Genomic DNA, 22,647 nt, shown 5'->3' with positions numbered 1-22,647 from the left:
CGTAATTTATTCTTAGTATCAGCCACATCAGGGAGACGCTATTATTGTCTCCACTTTATAAATTTAAGAACTGAGAAATTCAGGACCATCTCGTCCCAAAGGCCGCCCTCCTCATAGTTCTTCTATACCATTTCTGCAGATGAGATAGTGTCGAAATGCACATACAAATACGAACAGGCCTGGGTCCTGCCCTGAAAGCTCACAATTTAATGGGGAAGACCAACACATACAATACGCCCCGTGAGCTGTGTATTACGCGGAAGTTGGTACGTGCTGTAACAGAGACGTAACACAACGGTATGGCAGTGCAGACAAGGGGATGGTCCACTTGACTAAAAAGTGGACCACTTTCCTTCAAGAAACAGTAGTGCGCAGCGGGCAAGCGTGTATACACTGGCCCGGTTATTGATACTGATTCTGTCAGTATTCTCCGTTCCTGCCACCACTCCCCATGGGATCTCGGGCAAATTAATTTTTTTTTTCAACGTTTGTTTATTTTTGGGACAGAGAGAGACAGAGCATGAACGGGCGAGGGGCAGAGAGAGAGGGAGACACAGAATCGGAAACAGGCTCCAGGCTCCGAGCCATCAGCCCGGAGCCCGACGCGGGGCTCGAACTCACGGACCGCGAGATCGTGACCTGGCTGAAGTCGGACGCTTAACCGACTGCGCCACCCAGGCGCCCCAATCTCGGGCAAATTAAATGCTCTGCATCTCAATTTCCTCATTTGTAAAATGGATATAATCGTACCTTCTTCATAAGGTTTTTGTCCGGGGTAAAGGGTGATACGTGGGCGGAGGACTTGAAACCGTGCCAGGCACACAGCATGTGCTCACCAAATCAGCGTCTGGGCACTTGGAATTTTCTATATTTCCGTGTTCTCACTCTAACATCTTTTCTTTTCTTCTCTTCAGCATGTTTGGTATGGCATACCTCATCTGCAACAGAAATGAGGGCTACCCTTTGCTGGGTAGGTAGTAAGCCGTGATTTTTAAGCTTCTTTACTGAACTATAACAAAACATACAGAAAAGTATACCAGCGTTAAGCGTGCCTCCTAACGAATGATCACAAAATGGGCGTGATTACCTTCCAAGCGAAGAAATGGAAAAATAGATTCCTGTGTGTGTCTTTTGGCGAACACACGTACGTGTTTCTGTTGAGGCTTGGGAGATGGTTTGGGAGATGATACCAAATAATTGTCCAAAATGGTTGTATTTACTTATATGCTGACCCACGGTGTTAGGGGAGTTCCTCATCCTCACCAACAACTTCGTTTTAAGTCTTCATAATTTTAATGACTCTGTTGGGTGTGTGGTAGTGTCTCACTGTGATTTCCATTTGTGCTTCCCTGATACGGCTGAGTTCCTTTTTCATATATTTGTTGGCCATTTGGGCATCATCTATTATAACGCGTCTATACAACTCTGCTGCCTATTTTCCAGTTGGGTTGTATCTTTATTTTAGATCCGTTGGCATTTTTTGTATATTCTGGACACGGGTCCGCTGTCGTTTGTGTTTCTTGTACGTAACTCCTCCCATCCCGTGCTTGCCTTTTCACCCTGTTAGTGATGTGTTTGATGAACGGAATATTGTATTTTAGTATAATCTAGGTTATATAAATCTGGTCTTTGACAGTTGGTGCTTTTGTACACTGTTTAAAAGTTTTCCATCACCCCAAATCGTGAAGATCTACTTTTGAATCATGAAGATCTTCCAGAAACTTTGTTTTTACCTTTTACATTTAGATCTATGATCTATCTGGCAATGGCAGTGATGTTTTTGTGATTCTTGGTGACAGGAAGCGTATCAAGAGAAAGCTAACTTGAGATGAGATTAGACAGGGAAGGGGGCCTAAATGAGGTAAGGATACACCCTCTGGGGGAAGAGACCGTCATGAAGATAGGCCTGTGGAATCTGAAGACAGCCATTTCTAGGAACACTTGTAATTTTCTTCTGTTAGATGAACATCCCTAAAAGTATCATCGTAAGTTAAATCCTGGTCCTAACTGTGTTAGGACAATCAGGAGGAGGCTCTGTCCCACACTTTGGGGGGGATATCAGGACAGAATCTTGATTTCAGCAGAGCAGAAAGAAGGCAGCAGTTCCAGAACTGAAAAGGGTACTTGGATCCTCAGTAGTGTGTTTTTCAGAGTCTAATCACTTCTTGTAAATACAGATTCCCAGACACTTGAAGGCTGGAAAGGAGAAGGAATGCTCACTCTCACCCTCCTCTGAGGCCTTACTGCCCGTCCTACCTACCATATGATTGTTGTCACGGCGACTGACAGCAAATGGAAGTCCTAACCCCCTTGTATAAGACCAAGGACTCCATCCGACCGCCATAGCAGGCCACATTGGCACAATCTGCTTATGTTTCCCAATCTGGTCTGGGCGCCTCTTTGCCCTGATTCCATCGCTGTGAGGTAAAGATCAAGCCCACACAACCTTTCCTCATCGCTCTAGCCAAAAAGAAACTTGTCGGAGGTGAGGACTATAGGAAATACCCTTTTTTTTTAACAAGAGTTCCTGAAAATGAAATCGTATATGCTAACAGCATAGATGTTAACAAACCTATACTCAAAAAGTGTCCCAGATATTAGGGCCTCGTTGGGAGAGAAACAAGGTGACGTGACTTTTCTGAGTGACCTCCGTGAGGTTCAGGCCAAAGAAGAGTGTGACGCATCTCACAATACTGAAGTTCAAATGCATTTGCAGAGAGGGAACGTTTCCCCCAAATGAAGCAGTGAAATCTGCAGAGTGGTTCTCGCTGAATCGCCCAGAAATTTGCCTTACCACGTAAACAGTCGGCTGCTTTGTATAAAACATCTAAGCTTAGAGTAATCCGTCCTGGTTTTCGCTAGACGTTAGATAACACCGGGCTATGTGTTTGCTCTGTGAAGGGGTCCAAAATGGTCCCACCCCCACCCCCGCCAGCAGTGACCAATCCAGCAAAGAAGAAAGAACCAGCCCTGAAAGGTTCCCAAAATTGTGGGCTGGGTTTCAGATCTCAGGCAGGCTTCCTATTACATATATTTAAAAAGATGTAAGAAACACATGGCGAGCATGTGTTGAGTTTCACAATCAGAAAAAGACTATATTTTATAATGTAGGTTGTTCCTGTGATAGAAATAATCTACACATGACTTTTGACAGCAAGTTGAATTTTCTTAGTACGGATAATGTTTCCAGTAGCCCTGAAATAAGGAGCATTTCTCATAGAAGAGAGCAAGTTTCTTTCACAGAAGTAGGAATAAAAAATGTTTTCCATAATTGTTTAACGTGGGAACCCTAATTGAATAAATTTATTTCCCAATGTAATAATCTATAGATTACTTCTCGTGTGCTATAGAGGAAAAGAAAAAGAACACAAGCGCCAGGGTCACACAACCCTGGTTTAATTCTGGGTTGTGTAATCCAAGCAGTTTGCTACCTTAAATCTCCGTTTTCTACACTAAAATTAAATGGACGTTATAATGAGCGTTCTAAGAATACTTGGCCTCACAGCGTGTGGGGATCAGATAAGACTGTAACTAGAAAGCTCCAGAGAAAGGTTTCAAAAACTGTTAAAGTGCACAGTCTCTCAAGAAAGGTCATGAGCAATTCCATGGGAATTCTAAAGGTATTTGTAGGAGCGTGATCACTATGTGTTTTTTCTATATATGTCTCGACTACTTTATGTTGATTAGGTTTGCTCCCTTTTTAAAAAATGCAAATTACAGGACGTGATAAGGAGATCAAATACTTCATGTGTAGTCTGAAGGAATTTTTGGTGTCCAACTGCAGCCGAGTCCTAATGTACGAAGGATTATCAGGATATGGAAAAAGCCAGATACTTATGGAAATCGAGTATCTGGCCCAAGGTGAGAACCACAGGTGAGTGTCGTTTCTTGAGAACTCAGAGATTCCTGATGTCCTTAAGAGTTTCACTTATTGTCATGTTCCTCTCCTCGATATAATTCGCCTTTTGTGAACTACCCACAGTCTATCAGTTCCTGGGTGCCATGCCCTCTGTACTAAATAGGTAATAGACGATAAACAGATTGAACTAAGAAAATGAGAAGCTGGGCTGACCCCTGGAGATCCTGATTTAATGCCAGGCGGGGCTTGGATATCAATATTTTAAAGCTTCCTAAGTAATCCCAGTGTGCGGACACTTTGAGAACTCCTGGCATGGACGTTGGGGGCAAGATCGGGTCAGCAGAACAAACAGAAATTTATCCAGCTGGAGATAGAGAATGATAGGCCTCTGGATTCTCTCTCCTTTGGAAGGCAGAGCTAATGTACTTATCTCACCCCGTTCATGTGTTTTCATACAAGAAATGTCACGTGGCGCCTCACGGACAGCGTGATACTCAGTGGCGGTGACGGTGACTGAGATGACGATGGTGTCTCATGTCCCTTCACCATCGGACCTCAAGCCTTTAAGGGGAATATGCTTAGAAACCTTACATTACCTGTATTTCTACTCTTTTTTTCAATGTCAAGCCTGCGAAAGGCCAGTTTGTAAATATCTTTAACGTCGCTGGTTATTCATAATAACCAGAAGACATTTATGTATTCATTCATGTATTCCGTCACTTATTGAGTACCTACTGTGTTCCGGGAACTGTTGAGGGCTGTATTTGTTTGCTAGAGTTGTCATAACGAAGAACCACAAACTGGATGGCTTCACGAGCAGAAATGCATTGCCTCCGGGTACTGGAGGCTGGGAGTCGGAGACCGAGGTTGACAGCTGGGTTAGTTCCTGCTGACGGCCGTGAGGGACACTCTGTTCCATGCCTTTTCCCCTAGCTGCTGGTGGTTGGCTAGCAATTGTAGGCTTGTAGAAACATCACCCGATCTCTGCCTTTATATAGTGTTCTCCCTGTGCCTTGTCTGTGTCCAAATTTCCCCTTCTTAATTTTTTTTCAACGTTTACTTATTTTTGAGACAGAGAGAGACAGAGCATGAACGGGGAAGGGTCAGAGAGAGAGAGGGGGAGACACAGAATCTGAAACAGGCTCCAGGTTCTGAGCTGTCAGCCCAGAACCCGACGCGGGGCTTGAACTCACGAACCGCGAGATCATGACCTGAGCCGAAGTCGGACGCTCACCCGACTGAGCCACCACCCAGGCGCCCCAAATTTCCCCTTCTTATAAAGAAACTAGTCATTTTGGATTAGGGGCCCAATCTATGCCGCTACGTAACTGCTCCCGGAAGAGGAGAGAGAGACGATGAAAATAGGATCGGTGAGGACGGTGATAGAGGTGTGCAACCGGAATACTGCAGAAGCTAGGACAAACCCAACCTTGTGTGTAACGCAGCCTTGGGGCTCCAGGAAAGATTTCCAGGAGGCTGCACCTGAGCTGAGATTTGCAGACAAGCAGGAGACGAGGGGTTACCAGGGGCTGTGAGGAGTGGTAAGCTTCCAGGCTGGGGAGATAGCCCGCACAAAGGCACGGGGAGAAGAAACCACTCTGGGTGTTCAGGGAAGTCTCACCAGTTCGTTGGTAGAGGATGGACTGCTGGGCAGAGTGGCAAGAAATGGCACACTGAGACCCGGAAAAGGCTTGTATGTCACAGAAAAGAAGCGTAGGCTTACACCTTTTGGCAATGGGAGCCACGGAAGACTTGCAGATCGGAGAGAGAATTGGCATCGATCCCGTTACGTCGGGCTTCTGTAAAGGTGGTGCGTCGAATCATGGCACTAGGCAAGGGTAGGATGTTACGCAGCAGTGCGGGTGAAAGTCTGAGGGCCTAGAGCAAGGTGGTGGGAGTGGGGCCGTAGAAGAGGGCAGAGCCAGGGTCAGTTAGGAGGGCTCAGGGACATAGCGGGATGAGGGGGTGTATCTGAAGCAGGAGTAACGAACAGCTTCCAGATAATATAGGCAAGTTCGGTTGTAACTGACTACGAAACTCCGGAGCGTTCCTTCGTTCTTTCTTGTTTTCGAAACATACGTTTAAGAACTCTCTTCTGCTTCTTGGCTTTCTCACGAACAGGACTATCGCCATCGCGTTGACTAAGATCAGCTTCCATCAAAATTTTTATACCATCCAGATATTCATGGCCACTGTACTAGGTCTCGATACTTGTAAACATTATAAAGAACGACAGACCAACCTTCAAAACAAAGTCAAGACACTGTTGGACGAGAAGTTCCACTGTCTTCTGAATGACATCTTCCACGTCCGGGTGAGTCACTAGATCTGACACCTGCAGGGAAGAGGGACCAGGGCCCGCGCAGCGACCCCTGCCTGAGGTCTGACGCCGTAGCGTCTCTTTGCCGTTTATCGCCTTTTTCCTTTCTCATGTGGAGAATCTGGGTGATGAGGAGATGGTTCCCAAACGTCTTTGAATGAGCATGCCCCCTCCTGAGACATTGGAGGTATCTAGAAATACCATACTCAGAAAAATCCCAAACCCGCTGATTCGCTTTGCTCTCACCTTCCCATCATAGCTACTCTGGACTAGCTGGTCCAGGAGACCGCCAGTGCAAAGACAGAGTATGCCCCGTTACTTCCTGTATCTCACTGGATTCAGTGACATCGCGTGTGACAGCCGGAAGGGGCGCCATGAATTAGCTAACGCATGAGGATTCGATGGCACAGAATGGGAAAGTGATTCGCCCCGAGTCACACCGCTAGTAGCGCCCGTTGCTATGTTCCCGTACTTGATCTTCTCCTGATTCTTTGTACAGTTCCCTATTTCACGAGAGGTTTCCAAGATGACCACCTTCAGAAAGCAAAAGCAGTTGGAAGCACTGTTTATGAAGATCTTGGAGCAAGTAAGAGCAGCTGGGGGTCGAGTCGGGGGCAAGGGCAACTGGGAGGTGGCCGGAGGGGTTCAGACGCCACCGGCAAAAGGCTTCGACCGGTGTGAGAGCTTTATCCTAACACAGCCCGCGTCTCGTTCTCCTTTCTTCCTTCCAAGCCTCAAGTCAAGAGTCCGTTCAGAATTTAGCTGTGCTTGAAAGGGGTCCCTTTAACATTACTCCCGGGAGTCTGGCTTCTCCTTGAGACCAGCCCTTTTTTCTTCTCGCTCTGTGAGAGGTACACTATGGCCAAGGGGTCATGTGTGGAGGCTCCCTAGTCACGCTACCCACATTTGTTTTTTTTTTTAAACAATTTTTTTTTTTAACGTTTATTTATTTTTGAGACAGAGAGGGACAGAGCATGAACAGGGGAGGGGCAGAGAGAGAGGGAGACACAGAATCCGAAACAGGCTCCAGGCTCTGAGCGGTCAGCACAGAGCCCGACGCGGGGCTCGAACTCACGGACCGCGAGATCGTGACCTGAGCCGAAGTCAGACGCTTAACCGACCGAGCCACCCAGGCGCCCCACGCTACCCACACTTGAACCCGCAGGCCTATCACTTGCTACCTGGGTAACCTTGTGCAAGTTGACTTGCCTATGCCCTTGTTTAATCATCTATAAAATAGGCAGATAGCAGTACCTGACTCACAGGGTGGTGCAAACACACTTGGAACGTTGTGTAGACACACTTGGAACGGCGCCTCTTTGTCAGAAACACCCCTCCCCCTGCCCCCCGCATCTTACCTCGTTCCCTGAGTAACCTCATGACAATTCACCGTATGTGGACGATCACCAGATTTCTTTTCGAGTCCTCACCTCGTTCATAAGCACCCAGAACCAGCTTTCCAAGAGCCTTCCATTTGCAACACGTGGATGTAGAAACTCGCGTTCAGTTCAGCGTCTAATACTAAATTTTATGTTTCCTCCCGCAGGGCCCCTTGTTCCTCATTCCGATCCTTGATTTAGCTAATGGCAGATTCATTCATGCATCACTTGAAATTATCTTTGCTCTCTTCCTCATCGGTTGCCATTTCTACGACAGCTACTCAGTTCTCCCTGGGAATGTCTCCTCCCTCTCTTCTGCTGTCGTTCAAGTTCTGTCACTCTGGACGACTTCCATGGCTTCCCAACTAGGCTCTGTGCCTTAGACCTCTCCTCTCCCGTTCATGCTCCACGTAGTTGCCAGAACCTGTGTAAATTGCGCCACCCCGTGCTTTATGCTGTCCACATCACTCCCAGGGCTAATGACGTAAGTCAAAAGCGTTTTGGTTTTTTGTTTGTTTCTTAACCTGGAGAAATGCTATTCGTCCTTCAACGTCACTTCTTTGGTGAAAACTCCCAAAGCACTGATCCTTCTTCCACCCTGCTTCTGTAACACTTTGAACATATTTCTTATTATATTTGCCATACAGTATTACAAGTTGTTCCTTATATGGGTGTCTCTGCCTCTCAGGCGATTGTGGGTTTCTTAGGACAGGGAGCCTGATTCATTTGTGTATTATTATTGCACAGCACAGCGTCTGGCACATTATAAATGATCGATACAAGTTTGTGGCATTGTCTAAAGTTTATACCACCACTTTCTCCTTCTCCGCTTCGAGCAAATAAGCGAGGCATTATGAGTAATTTCAAAATGTCAGACTCTGGACAGTTGATGTATACAATTGCTGAATCATTATCTTGTGCGCCTGAAACTAACATAACATCGTTAAACTGTACTCGAATTAAAATCTCTGCGGAAAATGAAACAAACAAAACACACGGGTTTATTACTTCGGCACCTAAAGATCCCAAGGGACTTGGGTTGGGTTTAGGAATTGGTTTAGTCGCTGGCTTTTGTTTGAAAACTTCTCAGTTGTTTCTGACACACCGCCGAGTTTGGAAACCACCGCTAAAGCTACGCTTTAAGCACCAAGACAACTGTCCTTAGACCATTTATTCTACCGTGCGACCTTGGCAAGTTACTTAACTGAAATTTTCTCAGGGCGTAGCTTCAATAGTACCACTTCCTGGGAATGTTGCGAGGGGTGAATGAGTTAATTTCTAGAAAGAGCCTCACACGGTGCTTGGAACGTATTAAGTACAATGTAGATGTTGGCTTTTAGTCACGTTAATTAGCGACCATCCAGTTCAACCTTCTCCTTTTAAATATGAAGAAACCAGGGCCCATGATGCACTATAGAATTCATGCTTTTTTAGTTCCTGCTAAAAAAAATATTTTTTTTAACGTGTAGTTTTGAGAACGAGAGAAGAGCATGAGTCAGGGAGGGATGACCTCACGAACCGCGAGACCATGACCTGAGCTGAAGTCCGACGCTTAACGGACTGAGCCACCCAGGGGCCCCTATTTGCCCTGTATTTTTAAAGGCATCAATCCAAAACAACACCAATGTAATGCTAACCTCCCCATCCGTTAAAATGTCCTCAAGGTCAATGAACGGCTAAATATGGTAACAGAATGGGGCCATAAGAGTAGACTTATCGTGTAAATGTGATAAAATGGGTCATAACACTTTATGAGATTATCTTACAAAATCTGAAATTTTCAAGTAGCCTCTGCTGCTTTTGTTTGTAAAAATGTGGAGGGAACGAGTGGGTTAACCCAGTCTCGTCCCAGAGGGAGCCAAGAGGGGTGCAGAGCAGGAAGAGCGGGGGAGGTCTTCTCCATTTAGCCAGCTCACACAGTGGAATCCAGGGTGTGCTTTGTAAGGGGCCGACACTAAGATGTAAACTCTTACTTTGTTTCATCCTTGTAGCCCCACCACCCAGAACAATACCTGACCCTAGTAGATGCACAATAAATCCTTAATGAGTGCATAAATCATTCAGATTATTTGGGGGAGAGGTAGCGACCCAAGGAACGGGACAGGTGATCTGATTTCAAGGTACCATAGACCATACGTCAGGCTAGAACAGCACAAACGAGGTTCGTCTCCTTCATACCCCCGGGAGATCTTCATTTGTCCATAGATTAAAATGACTTGTGGGGGCGCGTGGGTGGCTCAGTCGGTTGAGCGGCCGACTTCGGCTCGGGTCATGATCTCGCGGTCCGTGAGTTCGAGCCCCGCATTGGGCTCTGTGCTGACAGCTCAGAGCCTGGAGCCTGTTTCAGATTCTGTGTCTCCCTCTCTCTGACCCTCCCCTGTTCATGCTCTGTCTCTCCCTGTCTCAAAAATAAATGTTAAAAAAAAAAAATTTTTTTTAAATAAAAAATAAAATGACTTGTGGTAAACATATCAGTCATTTTTATGTAGTGGGTCCTTTCACCTGCTTACAACCCCATTTATCCTACACATTATCTTTACACAAAGCTCTGACCAAGTAAGAAAATCCATTCCAGCTAGCTTTGTCCCGATTGCCACAAATGCCACGTTACCGGAATCTAAATTAATACAAATTACCTGGAAGGAAGATTTTGATTTAGCCCCACAAAACTCAGTGGATCCACATGCAGACCCGCACACATGACTAAAAACCCGAAGTCCCACCGCACTTTTCTGTCTCTCCGCCTTGTGCAGACCGTGAAAGAGGAAAGGATTATTTTCATCATCGATGAGGGCCAGTTCGTCGACGCAGCCTCCTGGTCCTTCTTGGAGAAGCTTATCCGGACTATTCCTATCTTCATCGTCATGTCCCTGTCCCCCTTCGTTGACATACCCTGTGCGGCTGCCAGCGCCATAATGAAGAACAGGAACACCACCTACGTCACCCTCGGAGCCGTGCAGCCTAAGGATATCCGCAACAAGGTCTGCCTAGACCTCGATGTCAGGGGCATCCCCAAAGAACTGGACACGTGAGTAAGCTGTTTGTCTCCTGAGGTCCCGACCTCCGTGTCCATTCCCCAGGTCGAGACTTCGTGGGTTTCCCGAAGGTGTATCTACAAGTGTCCGTTTCAATATGTTCACTGGGCCCGCTGTTCAAGAGCCATTTCTCGTGGTTGGTAGGATAGACCCCGTTCACCTCTTCCTTGTTATTGACCTTGTTCACCTCTTCCTAACCCCGTTAGGTTGTCTCAGACGTTTGCTCAGTGACCTCAGTGTTGCTTCCCCTTCGTTGTGTTGGGTACGGGCGTTCTCAGTGTAGTCAGCAGTGACTGAGGACGTCGTCGTGGGCAAGTGTCACAAAAAGCAAACTGGGAAAACTTAGTATATGTGCTGCCGAAGCGAGCACCCCACTGGTAAAGTTTAAGGACACAACTTGTAAACAAGCAAGGTCCGGCAATACTGTTGTCTGGAATATTCTCCGTCTGTGGCAGGTGTTGAAGGCTGGCTCTTTACTCACTGCTTTCTGAGTGTCTCAGTGATGCCTCCACCGGGGCCCAGACCCCAGTTGCCTTAACGACACGGACAGTGCCCCTGCTTTGGTTGACTGTTTACAACACACCTTAGTATCTGCATCCTTCTTTTTTTGTTTTTTAATTTTTTAGTATTTGTTTTTGAGAGAGAGAGGGAGAGAGAGCACGAGCAGGGGAAGGGCAGAGAGAGAGGGAGACAGAATGTGAAGCAGGCTCCAGGCTCTATGGTGACAGCACAAAGCCCGATGCGGGGCTCAAACCCACAAGCCGCGAGATCATGACCTGAGGTGAAGTCAGACACTCAACTAACTGAGCCACCCAGGCACCCCTGCATCCATTCTTTCTAATGAGTTTGCCTTGCTTCTGGAGGAAAGATGTCTTGGACAAACTCTCATTTAAAATAACCCCAGGCATGAACTTGGCATGGTCTTTCCCTTTGTCTCTCACTCTGTCTCGTCTCTTTTTCTGTGTGTGTGTGTGTGTGTGTGTGTGTGTATAGTGTGTGTGTATATATATATATATATATATATATACATATATATATAGTGTGTGTATATATATATATATAGTGTGTGTGTGTGTGTATATATATATATATATATACCCCTGTTTATGTTTTTAAAAAGAAATATTGAGGGGCGCCTGGGTGGCTCAGTTGAGCATCCAACTTCAGCTCAGGTCATGATCTCACAGTTCGTGGGTTCAAGCCCCACATCGGGCTCCGTGCTGACAGCTCAGAGCCTGGAGCCCGCTTCGGATTCTGTGTCTCCCCCTCTCTCTGCCCCTCCCCCTCCCCCTCTCACGCTCTGTCTCTGTCTCTCAAAATAAACGTCCAAAATTTTTTCTAAAAATTTAAAAAAAAATAAAAAGAAACATTGAAAGGAGAAATCGGAAACTGACTGACATGGTTATTTATAAAGTCAGCAAGGGAAGCAAGACTGAGGATGTTCCTGATTATATAGTTTTGGCTTTGAAAAACATGTGAATGTTTTATGTAATTTTTAAGAATGAGGGACACCTGGGTGGCTCAGTTGGTTGAGTGTCCCGTGTCTTGATTTTGGCTCAGGTCATGATTCCAGAGTTGTGGGATCAAGCCCTATGTTGGTTCCCACACTGAGCGTGGAGCCTGCTTGGGATTCTCTCTCCCTCTGCACCTGCTGTCTCTCTATCTCTCTCTTCAAAATTGAAAGAAAAAGAAAGAAAGAAAGAAAGAAAGAAAGAGAGAAAAGAAAGAAAGAAAGAAAGAGAGAAAAGAAAGAAAGAAAGAAAGAAAGAAAGAAAGAAAGAAAAGAAAGAAAGAAAGAAAGAAAGAAAGAAAGAAAGAAAGAAAGAAAGAAAGATGTAGAAAGCAACCCCTGGGGCTCTTGGCTCTTGGGTGGGTCAGTCGGTTAAACGTCCAACTTTGGTTCAGGTCCTGGTCTCCCGGTTTGTGCGTTCAAGCCCCGCGTCGGGCTCTGTGCTGACACCTCAGAGCCTGGGGCCTGCTTCAGATTCTGTGTCTCCCCCTCTCTCTGCTCCTCCCCCACTCATACCCTGTGCCTCTCTCAAAATAAGCACGAAAAAAAAAAAAAACCCAACCCTAGAAAAGGAAAACAAATGGAAACAAACAGAGAATAATATTATTTTCAAATGGTTGAAATGAGTCAAATATTTTTCCTTTGGAAAATATGGTTCGTTGGTGCAAACAGGTGGCCTTGTTCCCACTGCAGGTACCTAGTGGAGGGAAGCTGTGGGATCCCATATTACTGTGAAGAATTGCTAAAAAACCTTGACCATCACAGGGTACTCATTTTCCAGCCAATGGAAGTGGAGGAAAAGACCAATATGACCTGGAATAACCTGTTCAGTAAGTCTCCCGGTGAAGGCTCTTTCTCTCTGTCCTCTGCAGAGAGGATGGCAGGAATGGCTTTTTCCACAGGCTGCATCCCGTAGGGTCAGGGGGACTGGGGAGGCAAGGAGTGTCAGCTCTGATATCTGAGATGGAGAGAGAACTTAACGTTGCCTGGGGCTCACTGAACGGAGGGAGACTGTGTGCCTCGGAAAGAACACAGAAAGAACACTGGGGAATCTTAAAGCCCAGAATCCACACGGAAGGGGATTTAGATGGTAGGTGGTGGGAGAAAATACCTTGTCTTTCAGAGTCTTCTAGCTCAAAGTGAATTGTCACCAGGTTTCCCATACTATAGACACGTACGGGAGGATGAAATCTGAGATAATGGCATAAAGGAGGCCGGTTGGAGTTTTTAAGAGAATAATTTTAACATCGGGAGGGGGAGAATGGGAAAAGGATGCATTCCAGAAAGTGGATTAAAGCTTCTGTGAATGATAAGGAAAGGTCTGTGTGGGGAGTCGACAGTGATGAAAAAAATTCACATGTCGGACGCTAAACCCACTGAGCCACCCAAGGGCCCCTGTGGTTGTTGAATTCTTCTATATCCTGGGCCGTTTTCTGCCTAGCTGTCCTATCAATTGCTGAGGGAGAAATGTCGACGTCTCCAACTATAATTGTAGACTTGCCTATTTTTAATTCTATCAGCTTTTGCTTCACGTATTTTTTGTTCGGTGAATAAACGTTTAGGATTGCTAGGGGCGCCTGGGTGGCTCAGTGGGTTAAGCGGCCGACTTCGGCTCAGGTCCTGATCTCGCGGTCCGTGAGTTTGAGCCCCGCGTCGGGCTCTGTGCTGACAACTCAGAGCCTGGAGCCTGTTTCGGATTCTGTGTCTCCCTCTCTCTGACCCTCCCCCGTTCATGCTCTGTCTCTCCCTGTCTCAAAAATAAATAAACGTTAAAAAAAAAACCTTTAAAAAAAAAAAAAGGATTGCTATTTGTCTTGGTGAATTGACCCATTTATCATGATATGATATCCCTCTCTCTCTGTTAACTCTCTTTGCTCCAAAGTCTGCTTTGTCTGATATTACTATACCAGGTACTCCTGTTTTCTTTTGATCAATATTTGCATGATATATCTTTTCTATTATTTTACTTTCAGCTTGCCTATATCATAGTATATTTGAAGTGAATTCCTTGTATATAGCATGTAGTTAAATATACTCAGGTTTATCTTTCAGTTAGTAGATTTAGACCATTTAGATTTAATGCAGTAATTGATATGTTAGGGCTTAAGTCTGCCATTTTATTTTTTTTAATTTTTTTTTTAACGTTTATTTATTTTTGAGACAGAGAGAGACAGAGCATGAACAGGGCATGAACAGGGGAGGGGCAGAGAGACAGGAAGACACAGAATCCGAAACAGGCTCCAGGCTCTGAGCTGTCAGCACAGAGCCCGACGCGGGGCTTGAACTCACGGACCGTGAGATCATGACCTGAGCCGAAGTCGGACGCCTAACCGACCGAGCCACCCAGGCGCCCCATTAAGTCTGCCATTTTAAGAAAAGTTTCCTTTTCTCTCCCCATGTTACAGTTCTCGTTTTCCTGCCTCCCTTTGCTATTTGAGCATTCTTTAGAATTCTGATTTATCTACAGTATTTTTGAGGCTGTCTCTTTGTATAGATTTTTAATGATTGTTCTAGCTATTAGATCATATAGCATATGTTATCACAGCCTACTGGTATCACCCCGTTAACAGTTTGAGTTAAGATTAGAAACCGTACCCCTCGGGGTACCTGGGTGGCTCAGTCGGTTGAGCGTCCGACTTCAGCTCAGGTCACGATCTCGCGGCCTGTGAGTTCGAGCCCCACGTCGGGCTCTGGGCTGATGGCTCAGAGCCTGGAGCCTGCTTCCGCTTCTGTGTCTCCCTCTCTCTCTGCCCCTCCCCCGTTCATGCTCTGTCTCTCTCTGTCTCAAAAATAAATAAACGTTAAAAAAAATTAAAAAAAAAGTCAGAATAGGCTTTTCTGGACAAAGTTATGTTAGGAGGGTAATGGATTTTCAGTTGGACAATGAATGCTACAGTCATTATTTTTAGGTAAGTCCATTACAATGATATATTGACCAGTGAGTTAATCAAAGACCGTATTTAAACATGAATACTACAGAGCAATACGGTTCCTGCCTTGTATATATTTGTTTATTTGTTCAACATTTATTCAGTGTCTGTGAAGACCCCTTTTCAAAAAAGGTGACTCTTCAAAGATCGTTCAGGGGCGCCTGGGTGGCTCAGTCGGTTAAGCAGCCGACTTCGGCTCAGGTCACGATCTCGTGGTCCGTGAGTTCGAGCCCCGCGTCGGGCTCTGTGCTGACAGCTCGGAGCCTGGAGCCTATTTCAGATTCTGTGTCTCCCTCTCTCTCTGCCCCTCCCCCGTTTATGCTCTGTCTCTCTCTGTCTCAGAAATAAATAAACATTAAAAAAAAAAAAAAGAAAGCCTCCCTGACCTGCACCCTCTGTTACTGGGTTTATTTCATCAGACAGCTAAATCGCATGATGGCATTATCCTAAATTTATTTATCTACTGTTCGTTGTCTCCCTGCCATTGTTGGAATTTAAGCGTTGGGAGGCAGGAAATCTGGCACACTTTTGAATCTTCAACCCTAGAACAATGCCCAGTACCCTGAGTTCAGTTGGTACGGGTTGTGTGATTGAAAGAACAGGTCTCACAGTTGCTAGGTCTTAGAAAGGGAAATGAACACGCGTAAAAGAGCACGGAGCGAGTCGTGCCCTTGAACCCCACTCTCCTGCTCCTAATGTACTCAAACACACTCGCACCGCCCCTCCCTGCTTCTGAACTCTTCCTGTCCCCCCCCAACCAGCCCTCAGCTGGTCTCCTGTCCCTGGGTCTACTCCTGCGATGACAGCATTCTTCACGTTCCTTAGCCCTCTTCCTTGCTAGCTTGCGGCTCTGTCTCCCCAGGTGTTGGTCAGTTACTCATCTACTCCCTAGCTTCCGTGTGTGTGTGTGTGTGTGTGTGCGCTTCAACCACAGCCTCGCTCTGAATTCCAGACGGTGTATTCCCAATTGCCCATTGGATCATCTTCCAGACCCCCTCGAACTCCGCCTCCTTAAACCTAAATGCATCGCCCTCCCCCCCCCCATACTGCATCTCCTCCTGTATTTCCCCGCTTGACTGGGGGCAACATTTATGTCTCAGCGCCATCACTACCTTGCTTAGACCCATTTCCTCCGTCTCATTGGTGTGCCGCACAGTATCACTACCTAGTCCTACCCACCATCCCTTCTTGATCGCCCGTTGTTACCGTTTCTTACCCCGTCTTCCTTCTCCTGTTCTCTTGTTCCTCCCATACCCACTTCCAGGGTTACTTTCCTAAAAGTAGCTGGCGGATCACTACTCTCCCCTGTTCAGAAACCTGTGCTAGGTCCCCTTTATTTCGGAATAAAGTCCCAACTTCACAGTGTGCCGTTCAGCGCCCTCCACACTCTGCTCCCAAACCGTCTCCCCGAATACATGTCCCACGGTAGCGCTCCAGCATCCCACACGCTAGGGTTCAGCTGTCCTGGTTTCCTTACACTCCCCTGACTTGCCGAGTGCCCTGTGGCTTCTGTGCCTTCACGTTGATCGCCCGTCTTCCAATGGAAAACCCCTTCATCCTTCAAGATCCAATCAAAATATACTTTCTCCTGCATGAAGCCTTTCTGAATCCAAGACTGAATCATTTTTTTCTTCTCCCTTCTCACGACATAGTACTCTTTGCTTTTTTAGCTATTAGGTCCCTCGTCCTGGCACGACGATTAGTTACTTACCTCTCTGTTTCTGTAGACTTTGAGCTCACGGAGGTTGGAAGCATGCATTGTTCACATTTATAGCCTTCACAGGCTATGGTGCACAAAGGGTCTGTACTGTATTGATAATGAACTCTCGATGGTCTTTGAGCCCACTTACCTGGCACCTGTTTACTGCCTGGAAAGTTAGCTCCTTGCGTACATATCTTATCTCTCCAGGAGACTGGAAACTTAGCTATGTTCACCTCCATATTTCCACATCACATATCGCCGTGCCTTACGATGAAGGTGTTATATATGAATGGCTGAAGGGTAAGTCAGTAATGCATTTTAGAGTAGCAGGAGACAAAATTACTAAGCAAGTTTACGATCCAGCCTCACCATTTAAAAATTTTTAAGTTTATTTATTATTTTGAGAGACGAAGCAAGAGAGAGGGCAGGGGAGGGGCAGAGAGACAGAGGGAGAGAGAGAGAGAATCCCAAGCAGGCTCCGCACCATCAGCACAGAGCCCGACGTGGGGCTCAAACTCATTGAACCATGAGATCATGACCTGGACTGAGAGTCAGGCACTTAACGACTGAGTCACCACCACCCAGGCACCCCCAGCCTCACCATTTTAAACAATCTCTCTCTGATGAACATGCGGTGAGTCAAGTCGTCTCCCACAGAATGGGTTTGCATCTGAGCGTGGATATTTGAACGCGCGTGCAAATATATGTCACCATGAGATACGTCCTGGTAATCTTTGAATCAGATTGTTTGCAAACCGCATGTACCACAGAAGACTTCTGATAGTTACTGCCAATCCTTTGGGGGCTGCAGAACATTTTTGAATACATTTCGATTTTCACGTATGAGTTCGCTTCAACAGGATTCCAAAATATCTGGCGAGCCAACACACGTCTCTGCGTGCACTGTCGTAAGATCCCTCTTGACGTTTCTTGGAAAATCAAGATAACAGAAAAATGACTCTCAACTTTTCTCCCTTGTTCTCCCCCTGTAGAGAATTTTAGTAGGCCAACAGAGGAGCTAAATATTTTTACTCTCGGTAACGAGGAGGGAAACGAGGAAGTCTGTAACCTCGCTAGTGGTGTCATATTGAAAAACTTGTCACCTCCAGCATCATTAAAAGGTAAAGACAATTTGCGTGTTCGTTTTCCAGGACCTAGACTCCCCTTTTTCGTTCTCGAGGACAACTGCATAAAAGGGAGAAAGGAAGGTCATCATAGACTGATGACGTTTGTCTGTTTTGTGCTGCCCCCGGCAGTCGAAGTCTCCACGGTGGGCTTTGCCTCCCTGCTTCTAATTTGGAGAGTTATCTGCTCCCCTGTGCAATTTCTGGAAGCTGACGTGAACAAAGTTTTGTTCAACCGCATGAAAGAATGAAGCGTAATGCATTTTTCATTAAACCAACGCCACGTAACGAGAGAGAAAATCTAATCCTGTAGCTTTTGCTGCCATTTACTTTTAAAAGACATGACGAGCGTGGACTTTATATCCAAGCTCTGTTATTACTCTTTTAAAGAAAAATGGCTTTCAAGCAACGTTCTGATGTGACTTGGGCTCCAACCCATGCCATCTATAAATAACTGAAAAGGTTTTGAAGGGTGACCTAGGGACACCTCAAGGTCCCCAGTCTTCCCAAAGCATCATTTGTTTCTTCCGCTAGGTCTACCAAAGTAGGAAGGTGGACTGGCTTGCCTTCTACGGTGTTCTGTGGGCAAGTTGAGAAATGCAGATTTTGTCCCACTGCAGGTGATGTAATAGCAGGACATCCTGGTAGAAATGTTCGGGAAGCCTTGTGACCATGACACCTGGGCTTAGATGAGAAGCCGGGATTCGAGCTCAGAGCTCTCTGGCACTTGGTCGTGAGCATAGAGGCGGTAGTCATAGGCTGTCACAGGAAAGAAGGTGTCTCTGGGCAGGTGGAGAGGAGGCTTGCTGCTGTGAGGAGGGTGAATCAGTGACGAGGACAGACAAGGGCCCGCTGGAGAAGCCAACCCAGCTCGTGGATGACAGGCTCTCACCTCCGACCACCGTGGCCCGCCATGACCTCCCCTCTCCTCACAAACCCCATCATGCTTTTGCTCCAGATCAGAACACCGCGACCTCAGTCTTATGTCGATCGGGCCATCATGCCGGGCGTGTTTCAGACGCCGGCACCTGCCTCTCTCGTACCCCCAGCGCATGCTGTCTGTGGTGTAGACACCAGGCAGATCCCTCATTTGGTTTCGCATGGCGGGGGTTGCGTGAAGCAAGCACAGTAGAGCAGGACGGCTGTCCACCCGTGGGCCGTATTTGCTCCGGACGAGTGACTGGTTCCCTACTGTGTGGCTTTTCACCTGCAGAAATCTCTCTGGTTCAGCTGGATAGCATGAGTCTCTCCCACCAGATGTTGGTGAGATGCGCGGCCATTATCGGCCTGACCTTCACCACGGAGCTGTTGTTCGAGGTTCTCCCTTGTTGGAACATGAAGATGATGATCAAGGCCCTGGCCACTCTGGTGGAATCCAACATCTTCGATTGCTTCCGGAACGGCAAGGAGCTCCGAATGGCTCTAAGACAGAACGCGGCCTCGTTTGAGGTCAACTATCGCTCCCTGTCTCTGCAGCCCAGCGAAGGGCTGGGTGAGTAGATCCGGGAGGCAACCCACATCTCCTCTTTGCCCGGTCAGAGGGCTGACGTGCGAGGTAGCGGGGCTGGGGGGGCTGATCCGCCGCCTTTCTGTTCGTCCCAGCCCGCGGTGAGGAGGAAGAGCTCCGCGAGCTGGAAAGCGAGGTGATCGAGTGCCACATCATCCGATTCTGCAGGCCTATGATGCAGAAGACGGCCTATGAGCTGTGGCTGAAGGACCAGAAGAAAGCCATGCACTTGAAGTGTGCCCGCTTTTTAGAGGAAAATGCCCACAGGTGTGACCACTGCCGAAGCGGCGACTTCATCCCCTGTCACCACTTCACGGTGGACATTCGGCTCAACACTTTGGACCTGGATACTATTAAGAAGATGGCCAAGTCCCGCGGATTTACAAGTAAGACTTACTTTATTCCCCGTTAGTTCCAACTACCCCTGGGGAGGGAGAGGGGGGCGCGGGGGCGGCCGAGTCCAGCGGGAACCGTCTTGCTGTGAGACTGTCAGAGGGGGTTTGGGGATCGGGACTCTGGTGAAACGGGGCGCAACCAGAGCTCAAAGGAAAATATCCAGAGGGATATTGCTGTGAAGCAAAAGTGAGAGAAAGTTACCATCCGATAGCACAAGTCAGCCACGCGATCTGGGGAAACACAGGTTTCAAGGGGCAAAAGGGACCAAGGACTCTGGTACCGTAGGCATGATGGATGTGAGGCCAAGGGTCGCAACCCCAATTCCAGCCCCCCTCGTGGGTGACCAGGGAGAACTGGTGGGCTACATGTCTTAGCTAAAGCCTTGGTGACTGTGGCTAAACCCGGCGAGGAAACCAGAGGCTTAAAAGCGCAGGATTCCTATCTTTTGTGGATATTACACCCTGGGAAGAAATGTATGGAAAGTGCCCAGCACAGAGTAGCTACACAAGAAATATTTATTTATTTATTTTTAATGTTTATGTATTATTGTTGAGGGAGAGAGAGACAGAGCGCGAGTAGGGGAGGGGCAGAGAGAGAGGGAGACGGAGAATCCGAAGCAGGGTGCCGGCTCCGAGCTGTCAGCGCGGAGCCCGACGACGCGGGGCTCGAACTCAACAAGTATTGAGATCACGACCTGAGCTGAAGTGGGACGTCTAACTGACCGAGCCACCCAGGCGCCCCATAATCACCTTTAACAAGGACTCGAGGGACCAGCTGGCAGCAGGCAATGGGTCAATCCGAGCGGTTGGTTTTAAGCAGGCTGCTAGCGTCGTCGGAGAAAGCAACTTCATTCATTTTGGGGGTTCTCTAATGTAACTCAGCAGCTTTGCTCCGGCGATTCTGTGACCAGAAAAAAAACTTCCAAAAAGTTTTACGACAGAAACAATGATCCCAAGACCCAGTGTCCCACACGCTTTCGATAGTACTTCTCAGGGACAAACACCTTGACTTAACTGTTCTCTTCAGTCATTGCCTCCATATACGAAATGGTGTGTTTATACAGCTTGTTTGAAACTCAAATTCTGACGTTATCTGTTTTCTTCCTACCGTGGCCAACAGATACAGCAGGCCAGGGTGAGGACTTACCGCTGTCCCGTTCCTCCTCAGGACCTCTCCCCCATTATCGTTATCCCCGTACGTTGTCATCATTAGATAAATCCTTACGAAGACCGCATAAATGCTATTCATTACAGAACCAAGTAATATACTGTGAATACAGTTCTCTTTTTTTTAATTTTTTTACCTTCATTTATTTTTGAGAAACAGAGTGAGACCAAGCATGAGCGGGGGAGGGGCAGAGAGAGAAGGAGACACAGAATCCGAAGCAGGCTCCAGGCACAGAGCCCGACGCGGGGCTCGAACCCACGAACTGTGAGATCATAACCTGAGCCGAAGTCGGGCGCTCAACCGACTGAGCCACCCAGGCGCCCCTGTGAATACGGTTCTTAATGAAAGTTTATTTTTCCTCAAGTTTCTAGGATAATTTTTTTTTTTTTTTTTTTTTGCAACGTCTTCTTGATAATATCCTGTCTGTCGTGATTGGGTCCTCTGTTCATTACCCTTGAACCTTATGCCTGTAGATAATACCCGGTGAAGGACATACAGTTAACCCTTGAACAGCATGGGTTTGAACTGCGCAGATTCACTTCAGATTTTTTTCCAATAAATACAGTCTAGTACTACAAATGTATTTTCTCTTATGATTTTTTAAATAATATTTTCTTGGGCACCTGGGTGGCTCAGTCGGTAAGCGTCCGACTTCAGCTCAGGTCACGATCTCACGGTTTGTGAGTTCAAGTCCCGCATCGGGCTCTGTGCTGACAGCTCAGAGCCTGGAGCCTGCTTCGCATTCTGTGTCTCCCTCTCCCTCTGCTCCTGCCCCCACTCACACTCTGTCTCTTTCTCAAAAATAAATAAACATTAAAAAAATTAAAAAAAAATAATATTTTCTTTTCTCTAGTACTTTATGGCAAGGCTACAGTATATAATACAGAAAACAGAAATATGGTAATCAGTTTTAGGTTATCAGTAAGGCTTCTTCTGGTCAGCAGTAGACTGTTAAGGTTTTGGCAAGTCAAAAGTCATGTGTGAATTTTCAACTGCTGGGGGTGGGGAGGGGTCGGTGTCCCAAAACCCTTGTGTTGTTCAAAGGTCAGCTGTAATTGGAAGAGGTTCAAAGACATGGCATTAGGTGTCGATTAGAGAGGGAGGAAGTTGATTCTCTTTTCAATTTTCTCTCTGTCCTCAAGTCCTTCTTGAACGCTGTTATTTTCATGAGTCTTGATCCCCAAAGATCTTTCTCCGGGGCTCTGTCCTTCAGGTCGCTCTGCCTACTTCATCAATGACCACTCCTCTTGCTCCTTTGTCTTCCAAACGTGTTGAAATCCCATCCACCAGGGGCACCTGGGTGGCTCAGTCGGTTGAGTGCCCCGACTCCGGCTCAGGTCATGATCTCACAGCTTGTGAGTTCGAGCCCCACGACAGGCTTCAGATTCTGTGCCTCCCTCTCTCTCTGCCCCAACTCACTCGCGTTCTGTCTCTGTCTCTCTCAAAAACAAATAAACATTAAAAAAAATTTTTTTTAATAACAAAAATAATAAATTTAAAAAAAAAGAGCATTCTCTCGTGGAGAAACAGACGATGGAGAAAAAAAATTTAGTAAAGAAGTAAAATCTATAGGATGTCACAAGGGGTAAATCCCATCCCAAGGAAGAAAACTGAAAAGAATATTAGTTAGGGCCAGGGGGATTAGGAATGTAGAGCCAATAGGAAGCCTTCATTGAGAGGTGAGATTTCTAGAAAGATGAAGGAAGTGAGGGATTTTG

General features: G+C 46.7%; 1 protein-coding gene across 3 annotated transcripts in view; it reads left to right on the top strand.

Annotated features, from left to right (window-relative positions):
• The window catches only part of ADCY10 (adenylate cyclase 10), a 74,750-nt gene that overhangs the window by 24,134 nt on the left and 27,969 nt on the right, over positions 1-22,647 (top strand). For all 3 annotated transcript variants that reach the window (XM_047840854.1, XM_047840856.1, XM_047840853.1), the window contains exons 13-21: positions 915-970; positions 3,721-3,874; positions 5,981-6,173; positions 6,679-6,765; positions 10,312-10,586; positions 12,797-12,933; positions 17,728-17,856; positions 19,073-19,351; positions 19,462-19,752. In XM_047840854.1, the coding sequence (XP_047696810.1) occupies positions 915-970; positions 3,721-3,874; positions 5,981-6,173; positions 6,679-6,765; positions 10,312-10,586; positions 12,797-12,933; positions 17,728-17,856; positions 19,073-19,351; positions 19,462-19,752 (1,601 nt within the window). The remainder of the gene's footprint in view (positions 1-914; positions 971-3,720; positions 3,875-5,980; positions 6,174-6,678; positions 6,766-10,311; positions 10,587-12,796; positions 12,934-17,727; positions 17,857-19,072; positions 19,352-19,461; positions 19,753-22,647) is intronic.

Source organism: Prionailurus viverrinus, chromosome F1 (genome assembly GCF_022837055.1).
Source record: "Prionailurus viverrinus isolate Anna chromosome F1, UM_Priviv_1.0, whole genome shotgun sequence".
NCBI lineage: Eukaryota > Metazoa > Chordata > Mammalia > Carnivora > Felidae > Prionailurus > Prionailurus viverrinus.
Note: the sequence above shows the minus strand (reverse complement) of the source record. Positions and strands in the feature narration are given on the sequence as shown.